Source organism: Chlorocebus sabaeus, chromosome 9, assembly GCF_047675955.1.
Source record: "Chlorocebus sabaeus isolate Y175 chromosome 9, mChlSab1.0.hap1, whole genome shotgun sequence".
Classification (NCBI taxonomy): Eukaryota; Metazoa; Chordata; class Mammalia; order Primates; family Cercopithecidae; genus Chlorocebus; species Chlorocebus sabaeus.
The window spans coordinates 54,868,111-54,880,137 of NC_132912.1; the positions used below are offsets into that span (position 1 = coordinate 54,868,111).

The 12,027-nt window shown below is 45.5% G+C and overlaps 1 protein-coding gene across 5 annotated transcripts in view; it reads left to right on the forward strand.

Moving 5' to 3' along the window:
• Positions 1-12,027, forward strand: part of GRID1 (glutamate ionotropic receptor delta type subunit 1) — a 798,312-nt gene that overhangs the window by 456,132 nt on the left and 330,153 nt on the right. For all 5 annotated transcript variants that reach the window (XM_007962718.3, XM_073019016.1, XM_038008970.2 and 2 more), the window contains one exon: positions 4,149-4,202. In XM_007962718.3, coding sequence (XP_007960909.1) covers positions 4,149-4,202 — 54 coding nt within the window. The remainder of the gene's footprint in view (positions 1-4,148; positions 4,203-12,027) is intronic.

Genomic DNA, 12,027 nt, shown 5'->3' on the forward strand with positions numbered 1-12,027 from the left:
GAACGGGAGGAACTTTGTGCTGACTGATCATCTTTAGTGAGCTCCTTCCTGGGCTGGAAGTGTCACCTGTAATTTCATTTGACTCTCACAATAACCCTAAGTGGGAGGTGTTTGTCTTGAGTTGGGTTCGCAGAAGTAGACATGGAGATGAATTTTTTTTGTATGACAATGATTTATTAGAAGTTATGGGGAATTTAGAAAAGAAAGACAGCAGGGGAGTGGGGACTTAGAACAGGAACATAAAGGAAGCCAAACAAGGTGATTTTGGCTCCACCCTGCAGAGGAATTCTGGAAACAGCTGAGATCACACTCTGGAGAAGTCTCCATTAGGGAGCAAGGCAGCTGCGATTTGTTTTCATGGCACTCTGGGTCCCTGGTTAGGGGCGTGCATTCCAAGCCACTGTGAGTGCCAAGCAGGGTTCAGGCAGCCTGAATTGGGACTGTTGGCTGTTGGGAGTGAACACACATGCTGAGTCAGTGTAATAAAAAATGCTAACAAGATTCACAGGGACTGTGGGCAGAGCCCCCTGTAGCACTGTTGGTATTCAAATGCCTTATGGGTGTGGAAACTGCAGCTCAGAGAAGTGAAAAGGCTCACCCAGGAGCACTCAGCCAGGAAGTGGCAGAACTGGGATTCCAGTGCACTCTGCCTGCCTGCTGGAACTCTCCATAGCGTTCTCCCTCTGCAGACGAAAGGGAGGACTTACCTCTATCTGCTGCAGATGTAGCTGGAGAGGAAAAGGGAAAGGGCAGCACTTAGAAGGGGAATTAGTGGTGCTGGGAGGGACATTGCCCACTGGGGTGTGAGCATTTAGGACTCTTCCCACAGAGCTGGCAGCCCTCCAGTAATTGCTGGAGTAGCGTGGGGTGATAGAGGACAGGGGGAGGCAGGCAGTGTTCCTGCTAAATGTGCTATAGCTTCTCCTTCTCTCCATCTATCTTAGCTTCTGTGCGAATGGCACCCTCTGGAAAAGGCTGCAGAAAAGCACTATTTATCTCCGTGTGGGGAAAAGAGGCTTAACAAATTAGCTGATGCTTAATTGGTGAGGAAAAGTAGGACAGAAAAGTTGACCAGTTGTCCCGTGGGGTTTTCTGATCAATTGTCTCCACCAATATCTTCCCTGCATAGGTCTGATACTAGGTGGAAGTACTTCTTAGGGTGGCCAAATCTCCCACCCACTCCCTGGGGTCTCCCAGCAACTGAATCAGGTTGTCTGCGGTGCTGGCTTCTTCCAGGACAAGCAGAGAACCTCTCACCTGCACAGGTATACCCAGACCTTCAGATTCACAGAACTGCATATTCTGAAGCAGGACTCTCAGCCCCTGAAGCCAAGAGGCAGGGTCAGAGCTCTGAAACAGCACAGGATCTCAGACACAGCACAATTGCCAGTGAATTAGGATCCCTAGCAGTGGGGCCTGGGGGCCCTCTTTTTTAAAGCTCCCTAGGAGGTTCTTAAACACAGCCAGACTGGAGAATCATTGCTGAAGAATGTCAGTGCATGATAAAACTTTACTTCTCACAAATGGTCAACCTTCTTAGATACATGACACTGTAAAGAGAGTACTGCTCACCTTCTGCTCAGGCACTTTCTGGGATGGGACGGCGCTACTCCTGAGACATCGCATTTCATCTTGAATGACTTGGAAAGTCAGAAAGTTGTCTCCTATATTGAATTGATATCTGCCTCCCTGATTATGGGGGCCATTGGCTCTAAGTCAACACTCAGAAGATGCACAGAGCAGTTCCAATCTCTCTTGCACATGACAATTTAAAGACACCTGTATTATCCCCTCTAAGCATCCCTGATCACTTTAACTGTCCCTCTTCATGACTGGGCTATAGTGTGCATTGTCCTTCATCGAGTGGGGTGAGCTGGTTAGGTCCACCTGCCAAGGGGTGGAACAAACTCCTCCCACACCCTTCTTTCCATGAGTTGAGCTAGAGGTGAGCTAGAGCCCAGCGATGTGCTTTTACCTACCTTGGGAGACAGGAAAGGGCAAGTGTTATCTACATTTTATGAAGGAACAGAGACCAGAGTGGTTAAGTGACAGCTTGGTGGAGGCAGTCCCCTTTGGTTTTTCCTCAAGAGTGTTGCTTTCAAACTTTCTTTCCCCATTTGCCCTTCTGCTCCTGGAAACTGAATGTAGGGCTTGAGTTTGGCCTTGTTAAACCACATGTCTTTAGATTCAGTTCAGTGTTCCAGCCACTGAGATGTTATGACATCCTCCCAGATTTGCATCTGTGCACATTTAATAAGAGTATTGCCAGTGTCCTCTACATGAGTGTCAAGGAAATGTTGAACTGTTGGCAATTGAGGTGAGCTAGAGCCCAGTGATGTTCTCAGAGCATTCTCAGCCCACCCTATCTCCACTTCTCCCTCTATCTTTTCATCAGTGCTTCCAGGCTTTTGAAGACCTCCCTGAAAGTCTGCGTGTTGACAGGAGAGAGGCTCTGGACGGGGTGGCTGAGACTCCACCCTGACGTGTTCTCCTTCCTCTACCCTGACTGAAGGTCCCTTTGAGCTTTGGCTCTTCAGCCCTTGAAGCTTCTCTGGAGAGAGCCGGGTTAACTGAGTTTGTAGAAAGGGGCAGAAAGTGTCTTCGGGATACAGCCTTGCAGCATACCCAGGTACATGGCTTAGCATCTCTTGGAGCCTCCTTTCTTTCCAGTGCAAAAGAGAGGCACCCTGTACATGACAGTTTGCAGGCTGCAGCACCATGCAGACCTAGGGTCACTGGTGGGGTCGTTGGCACAGGCCCTGACACCTCCATGCCTCATTTGTTGGGAGTGAGTCAGATCTTTATGTACTGATGAGGAAAGATATTTGTGTTACACTGATAAATTAAAAACTAGAGTCTTAACTGGATGTGTATTTCATGGTCTGATTTTAATGAAAACACTTGTCTGATATCTATTTGTAGCTATTTACTTGCGGAGGTAACTGTAAAATCTTCTAGATGGTGACACCTCAAACAATGTTTAGAGAGTAAATTTGGAGGGATAAAGGGGGAATTTTCACTATGGCAGCATATTTTTTTAAATGGGATGGGATGATGGGATGTGGAGCATTTTTATTTTTCTGCATTTTTTTTCGATAACAGGAATAATAAAATTCCATTTCAAACAAAAAAACAGGACTCCAATCTGATAGCTCTTGTCCAGGTTCATAGTCGGCCTGGCTCAGTGCCCAGGCTCAGCAAGCACTTGGCACCTGCTCACGGGATGTATTCATACGGGACATGCTTGGAAACCATCAGTCTCTTCCAATTCTTCCAATCTGTTGGCTTTCCAATTGAAGGAGAGGGAAAGCACTCATAAACACATACAGGAAACAAAATAATTAACTGAATTCTGTCTGCCTCGGCCTTCCACTTCATTTGCATAATCAACAATGTTTACTGAATACCTGCTGTGTGCTGGTTACAGCTATTGGGACACAGCTGTGACCTAGGAGATGTGGCCTTTGACATAATGGCAGAGGAGATAAACAATAAGAAATATTCTGGCAGAGGAGATAGACAATAAGAAATAAGTAAACTGATAGCCGTTCAAGCACAAAGATGGCAAGTGCCATAAAGAAACAGAACAAAACACTGTAACAGAGAGTTACAAATGGGGCTATGGCCTAGGAACTAGAAAGAGCATTGTTCTGTGGATCCTAAAGAACTGAAGGAAGCTGGGAGCCCCAGAGCTGCTGTGAGCTGCTGTCTTCCTGAATGTCACTCAGTACAGCTGGACTAGACAAGCCCCCATAAATCCCTCATTCTTGTTTCCTGATTCTGCAGCCTGGAGTAATGATAACACTCATCCCCTAAGCGCCCCAGCAGAAAGGTGTTTGCAGGCATTCCTAGGGAAGGGAGGCTGTACCTGTGTCTGTGACCCTGTGCTGCCTGCAGGAACCCAAGCATCTAATCTTGCTCTGGGCTGGTGCAGGAGAGCGTGGAGGGAGAGCAGGAAATCAGATGTCTGTGTTCAGATGAAGCTTCTTGCAGCTAAGGCAGCCGGAGCAGGCCCCAGGGGGATGGCATGTTTTGTGAGGAAAATATTCTCTAAGAACAATGTTTATAAAACTCTGTCTCGGCAATCATCCTGTGTCTGCCAGCTTCTGTCTTGCTTCTGTTCATGTTCGTTCTTTTTCTCTCTGCAGGCTGTGGAGACCAACCTGGCTTCCAAGGACAGCCACTGGGTCTTTGTGAATGAGGTAAGGGCTCTAGAAATGTGATGAGCACGGCCTGGACTGAGCCCCTAGCCCCTTGGTAAAGCTCAGCATGATCCTTTTGGGTTCAATTCTGACTTAGGGCGCTGTCGTGAATCCTGGGGCTCCACCTAGCCCAGGCAGGAGCTCAAAGAGATGAACTTGACCTAGCAGGGTGCTCACCTGGCAGATGAGAACCAGAGAAAGAATCTTGACCCAGGTCCATGAGGAAGTCAAAAGTCAGAGGGCAGTGGTGGCAGGGATGAGGCGTGCTAGGTGAGGTGAGGCAGCCAGTGGGAGCCAGGGGCTGGAGCAATTAGGGCAGGTCATGAATTGGGATGCAGAGGCGGTGGGGCAAAGGAATGAGTAGGGGAGGAAGGCTGAATTTCATGCAGGATGGTAAGGGTGTGCATGAGTGTGAGCGAGAGTGTGTATGCAGGGTGTGCACATGTGTGCGAGAGTGTGAATCCAGGTGTGTGTGTATGTCTGTGTTAATGGTGTGTGTGTGTTTATGAGTTGTGTGTGTGTAGGTGTGTGTGAACATGCATGTGTGTGGATGTGTCTGCATGAAGGTGTGTGTATATATGTGTCTGTGTGAAGGTGTGTGTATATATGTGTGTGGATGTGTTTGAGTGTGTGACAGGTATGTGCATGCATGTGCAAGTGTATGTGTGTGTGTGAGTGTGTGCATGTGCAAATGAGTGAATATGTGTGTGGCTGTGCATGTACAAGAGTGTGTGTGTGTTTGTGTGTGTCTTTGTGTGTGAACTGTATGTGTTGAGTGTATGTACAGGGGTGTGCATGTGCAAATTTTGTGTGTGCATGTGTGTATGTATGAGTGTGTGTGCATGAGTGTGTATATGTGAGTTTGTGTATGTATATGTTTGGGTGTGTATGTATGAAAGTGCATATATCTGTATATGAGTTTGTGTGAGTGCTGTGTGAGTTGTATGTGCATGTGTGTTTGTGTGTGCATGTGTGTGTATGTTTGTGTGTGCAACCAGAAGGTGTAGGGATAAGTGTACCCACGTAAAGGGAGTAAATAGGAAGTCTCTCCCATGACTGACCATCCCACCAGCTTGGCCCCAGGGAGGAATGACAACACCAGGGATCATGGTGACCTGGCCTGCTCTTCATTACTTGTACCCTGTCTGGTCCTGGTCTCCTCCATGCTGCAGTCATTGCATGAGAGTGGCCTGAAATCGCACACCCTAGCTTTCCCAAAGAATCCCCTCTGCCCACATGTCGTTTCAGGAGCACTGACTCTGGTGGCCTGTGTAACCTCAGTACGCTGTATTCACTGACAGCAGACTCAGAATGTGTTCTTGGTGCAAGATTTCATCATGGCTCATCATGGCTATGGCCTTCAGCTGCTCCTAAATTAGCTGATCAATTTCTAATGGCTTCATCTGGAAGATGCAGGTTTATTATGTAGGCAATTCATTCTTTTATGATGTCTGTTTCCCCATTAGTTCTTTGCTAATATGTCTGAAATAGTCTTGGGTGGCTTATTTTAATAATTGTGCAGGTAGTATCAGATTGTAACTACTTGCAAAGTCCACTTTTCATAGATTTCCCTTCATGAATTCACATCTTATTAGCTCCATGTCCACAGACGCCAGGTGGGGACGTGTAGTAACTGTCCATTTACCGTGGGGTGCAGGTGGTTGTGCTGGTAATTAGAAGGGACATGACCGCCTCCTCCTGTTTTCAGAGCCTGTGAGAGGCTGCCTTGATCCTTGAGAAGTTTGGATTCTCTGGGGTTTGCTGACTTCTCTATGGTTCTTCACAGTCCAGTTTTCTTTGTTCCAAAGAAACGGTGCATTCCTGAAGTCAAATGTCTGATGCTGGTTTTACTTTTTTGATGAATCCTCCAAATTGGATAGCCAGTGTTTCTCTGTTACCAGTCTGCAAAAGAATTGCTCTGCTTTTACATTCCTAACCTGTTTTCTTTTCTTTCCCCAAATCCCCACCCACCCTCAGGGGCCACCTGTCTGTCCCTCTTGACTCACTCTTCAGGGCTGGAGTTAACTTCAGACTAACCCAGTGTGCGGTGCCCCTAGGGCATTCCATACTGGTAGGCACATTGGCATTACTGGGGTAGCTGGAACCCAGGGCTGAGTGTCATCCGGAGGAGTCAGATATGGAGTATACCTATTGGAGCCACACTGGAGCGGCTTAGAGAGGATGGCAGTGTCACGCCATAGCCAGCTGTGTACCCTGTGCCAGCCCAGGAGCACACATGGATGGTGCGAGTATCTCCGAGCTAAGTGTGTCCTCCTCCAAATGTGAGGGGCCTCCAGGGAGCTCCAACTTCCTCCTTTCTTGACTTGCTTTTCTGTGAGGCAGGGGATAACATCTAATATTTCTTATTTTTATTTTTTTATTTTTTGAGACTGGAGTCTTGTCTGTTGCTCAGGCTGGAGTGCAGTGGTATGATCTCAGCTCACTGCAACCTCCACCTCCCAGGCTCAAGCAATTCTCCTGCCTCAGCCTCCTGAGAAGCTGGGACTATAGGTGTGTGCCATCTCGCCCAGCTAATTTTTGTATTTTTAGTAGGGTGGGGTTTTACCATGTTGGCCAGGCTGGCCTCGATCTCCTGACCTCAAGTGATCTGCCCTCCTCGACCTCCCAAAGTGCTGGGATTACAGGCATGAGCCACTATGCCTGGCCAGCTAATATTTCTTAATCACCTACTATGCGCCAGGCACTTGTCACTGCATTTGCTACCCTCCTAGTCCTCTTCAACAGCCCAGTGTGACAGTTATCCTCATTTTGCAGATGGGGAAACAGAGTCTCCAGAGGTTAAATCACTTGCCCAAGGTCATGCAGCTATTAATGGTGTATTAGGATCCTATTTGAGGACTGTCTGGCTCCAAAATTTTTCCATCAAACAGTAGCTTCATGCACATGGCCTTGGCAAAGATCCCTAACTCACGGTCAGTGTCTGATTCAGTGAAGCCAGTCAGTGGGGGTCAGGTATGTACACTGATAGGGAATACTCTTGGGCTGGCCTTTGGTGTCAGCTCATGGACTTTTTTGAAGTCTTCTATCAGAAGGTAGGGCCTGTTGGAAAGCTTTCACCCAGGCACCCCAGGGTAGCCTCTGGTTAAGGACCCAGGTGTTTTCCAAATTACATGTAGGCCTATCCTTAGGATCCGGCTATATTCAGGACTACTGTTTCCGGTTTCAGCATGGCCCCAATTGAACACAGGAGTCCTGTTATTCTTATTACAATGTGATATCATTTTAGGCTTTGCCCAATTTTTAAGCTATCCAAGTATAGAGCCACAGGAAAATAGTTTCCCAGCCACCTTCCTGTTTGTCTTATATAATGACTAGAGATAAAGTAAGGGGGAAAAAATAAAGAAAAAAGGAGAGTCAGGGGCAGGCGTTTACTGGCTCACTTTCCAACATGCTCCAGAATTCAGCTGCTTCACTGGGTCCTTGCCTTCCCACTTCTTGAAACTGCTCCCCACTTCTCTGGATTAAGTTCAGCTCCTCAAACAAGATCAGGTCTGTGCCTCCCCGACCACCGCAGGTGTTTTTGGGGCCTCCAGCATGGCCCTCTAGCTGTGCCCCCCACTCGCTCTCATTCCTTACAGGTTCTGCCTTTCAGTTTCCTTCTCTGTATTTGATTTGTTTTATGCATTTTCCTGGATTCAAAATAAACACTTGAGGGCACATGTTTTATTTGCTTTCTTTATGCAGTGGTTTTCTAAATACATCTGCCCTCTTTCTGGTGAGTATTGGTGCTACATATTACAGACCTGGTTTATTTGGAGAAGAAATAATTGGATGCAGAGGAAGCCTTGTGTGAGCCCTACTGACAGTTCCTATAGGTCTCTGGGCACCACTCTGGGGACACTGGAGAGCGGATGTATTTTTAGATCTGCTAAAAGTATTTAAAGAATATTTTAATTGACTGATTAGGTTGCAAATTACCTTAGAGAGGGTAGGGGATTCAAAAGAACTTGTGGAAAACAAAATGAACTGTTAGTCAAGGTGGCCACTGAACTGTCAGTCCCTTGAGGGCATGGCCAGATTCAGCTCATCACTGAATCCTCGATGCTCTGAGTAAGGAATAGATTCTTCAAAGGTTTGTTTGAAGGCAGGTCGATGTACATAGTGTAGAGCAAATTGCATTGACAAGCATTTCCCTGTCTGCCTCAGAGAAAAGACAAAGGCAACAATTAAGTCCTGAGTTTCAGCGATGGAAAGGACCTCTATGGGTCATTCATCAGATGTTGCCAAGTTCAAGCCCAGTCAGCCTTGACTCTGGATGAGGCGGGTGGCTTTTGGAGCCTCCTTAGCAGCTGAGGTAAAATGTTTCCTCTCCACGCATCCTCCAGCAGATGCCAGGAGAGTCGGGGATCCCTGTGGGTCTGACCTTTTGGGAACTTTGTTCAGGGAATTCTCCCATAGAAAAAATCAGTATGACTCTCCAGCCTCTTGAAGAACCAAGGATGATGGGGATTGAAGCACTCTGTTTGTTGCTGGGCAACTTCCATTGTTACATGAATTCTTCCAGACATTGAACCAAACCACACACGTACTTTGGTGGAAATGGTTTAAGGTGTTTAACGGATGATGTGAGTATGCACACATAACCTTTGCACCTGGGTTTTATCAGAGAGTGAGGCTCTAAGAGGTGATCTGTGGATCAGCAGGGGCCAGGAGGAGGTGACTTCTAAAAAGAGAGGAGGTATAGTCAGCAGGCCCTTGCCACTTCTTCCCGATTGCCAGCGTATGTCGGTGACTCCACATCTCACGTCCATTCCAGACCTTGCCCTTCAACTCCAGATCCAGAGATCCAGCTTGACTCAAGATCCTCTTGACTTGGCCACTTGGAAGCTCCATCACCACCTCAAACTCAGCGTGTCTCTCTCCAAACTCACCATCTTCCCCAAACCTGGCTGTCTCTTGGTGCTCCTGATCTCAGAAACCACTGTCGCCATCCTTCTGGTTGGCTTCTCAGACACAGAAAAGACAAAGGCATGATAAAGAAAAAGACTGTGATGTGAATGCTGAATCACATAGCTTTAAGAAATCTCCCCACTGGGCCGGGCGCGGTGGCTCAAGCCTGTAATCCCAGCACTTTGGGAGGCCGAGATGGGCGGATCACGAGGTCAGGATATCGAGACCAGCCTGGCTAACACGGTGAAACCCCGTCTCTACTAAAAAATACAAAAAACTAGCCAGGCGAGGTGGCGGGCGCCTGTAGTCCCAACTACTCGGGAGGCTGAGGCAGGAGAATGGCGTAGACCCGAGAGGTGGAGCTTGCAGTGAGCTGAGATCTGACCACTGCACTCCAGCCTAGGCGACAGAGCGAGGCTCCGTCTCAAAAAAAAAAAAAAAGCAGGATGACCCTGACCCCACATTTGCACCCTTATTTACTTCTTACTATTGCATTCCTATCTCATGGGTCATCCCTGCAGAAGGATGAGTGACTTCTTGTTTCTTGTATTTACTTTTCCCTGCTAGCTTTGGGGTTTTGGCAGCGTTTTTCTTTCCACCTGCCGTGTCCTTCTGAATCTGTGATTGTCTAGGACTTCCCTTTCTTGCAGGGATCTGCTTAACATTGCCTCTGCCAAAAGGACTTCTGTATTTCCCCAGTAGGGTGATTCTTTCACAGCCTCACCCCAGTTCTGCTGTGTTGGGGAATTGTGCACATGCCTGATTCCCTGGACAAGCTGATCTGCTTTCTCTGAGGTTCCCTAAAGTTCCTAGTATGAGGAGCTGACACACAGAAGAGCTCGCTGGGTTAAATGATCTGACTGTATCTTAAGAGACCCCCCATCTGCCACCCCAAGGACAAGGTCATCCCAGTGTGTGGACTTCTTCAGTACCTTCTGCCTAGATGCTCTCCTGTTCTTGAGCCTCAGGTCCCAGTCCCCATCTTATCACTTTCACTAGTTTGTCACCAACAAGTACTCAGTGAGGATCCTTAGGGGTCAGTCCTTGCTCTTAGAGCAGCCTCTGTCAACAGTCCAGGGACATCACTCCAGACTTTCAAATCTTCCCTATCCTAAAGCACACACCAAGGTAAAACAAATGAAAATAAAATTACGCTCCACATGTATAACGTGGGAGAGGAAGATGCTAATGCTCTAATTGAAGAAAACAAAGAAAAAGACCATGATATGAATGTTGAATCACATAGCTTTAAGAAATCTCTGTTTGGGTCCCACAGAAAGAGAGGGAAGGAAAAGATTGTTTTCTTCCTTTTATTTTGAAGATTCCAATTCTGTTGGACTGTTCAGTCCCTGTACCATTTACCATCTTCAAATTTAATTTAGTAACACTCAAAAACAATTATGTTTGTCATAATCATTTTACTTGTTTCTCTCCCAGCCTCACTGAGGAATCTTTGAGGACAGGGAGCACATCTTACTACCTTTGTAGCCCCGGCTCAGAACTCTTGAATGAAGACCAAGAGTTGCCATTTATTAGACCTTAGACAGAGCCAGACATTGTTTTTGAGTATCACCTTCATTACCTTTTTCTTTTTTTCTGAAAAAGTAACAGCTTTCTTGAGGTTTAATTGACATGCAAGACATACAATATTTAAGTGTATAAGTTGTTAAATTTGGCATATGTATATACCCAGGAAACCATAACCACAATGGAGGTAGTGAACATATCCATCACCCCAAAAGTGTCCTCATGGCCCTCAGGAACGCCACCCTCCTGGCCCACTTTCTCCCACTTTCTAGGCAACTACTGATCTGTTTCTGGCTCTACTGATTATTTGTATCTTTGCGTTTTATGTAAGTGGAATTACTCTTCTGCTTTTGGTATGGCTTATTTTATTCAATGAAATTATTTTGAGATTCATCTTATGTTGCAATGTATAGCAATAGTTCTTTCCTTTTTATTGATGAGGAATATTTATTTGTACATGGGTAAGCCACAATTGGATTATCTATTCCTCTGTTGATGGACATTTGGGTTGTTTTAGTTTTTTTGCTATTACAAATAAAGCTACTATGAACATTTATGTATAAGTCTTTGTATGGACATATACTTTCCTTTTTCCGGGGCTTATACCTACAAGTGGAATTGCCAACCCCTATCGTAGATTTATGTTAACTTTTTAAGAAACTGCCAAGTTGCTGAGAGTTCCAATTGCTTCATATCCTCTTCAGCACTTGGTATGGTCAGGCTTTTTGATTATAGTCACTCTAATGGGTGTGTAATGGTTCTCGCTGTGATGTTGATTTTTCATTTCCCTGATACCTAATAATACTTCCTAGCATCTTTTCTTGTGCTTATTTGCCATTTAGATCTAAGTATCTTCTTGGCAAAGTATCTGTTTAAACAACTTCCCTATTTATATTGGATTTTTTGTTTTCTTATTATTGAGTTTTGAAAATTCTTTTTATATTGGCATAAAAGATTTTGTAAAAATCAGATATATACTTTGTAAATATTTTCTCCCAGCCTGTGGCTTTTCAGTCTCGCACTGTCTTTTGAAGAAGAGACATTTTAAATTTTTATGAAGTTTAACTTACCAATTTATTCTTTTAAGAATATATTTTTAGTGTAGTATCTGAAAAATGCCTGTACTCTTGATTCTATTCCATTGATCTATTTTTTTTTCTATCTTTATGCCAATCCCACATTCTTTTGATTACTATAGCTATAACTTTATGATACGATTTGGAATTAGATTTTGCTAGGCTTCTGCCTTGTCCTTCATCTTCAAGATTGTTTTGGTTGTCTTAGGTCCTTGAACTTTTTGTATACATTTAAAATCAGCTTGTCAGTTTCTACAAAAAGCTGACTGGGATTTTATTTGGTATTGCAGTGAATCTGTACTCCATTTTTG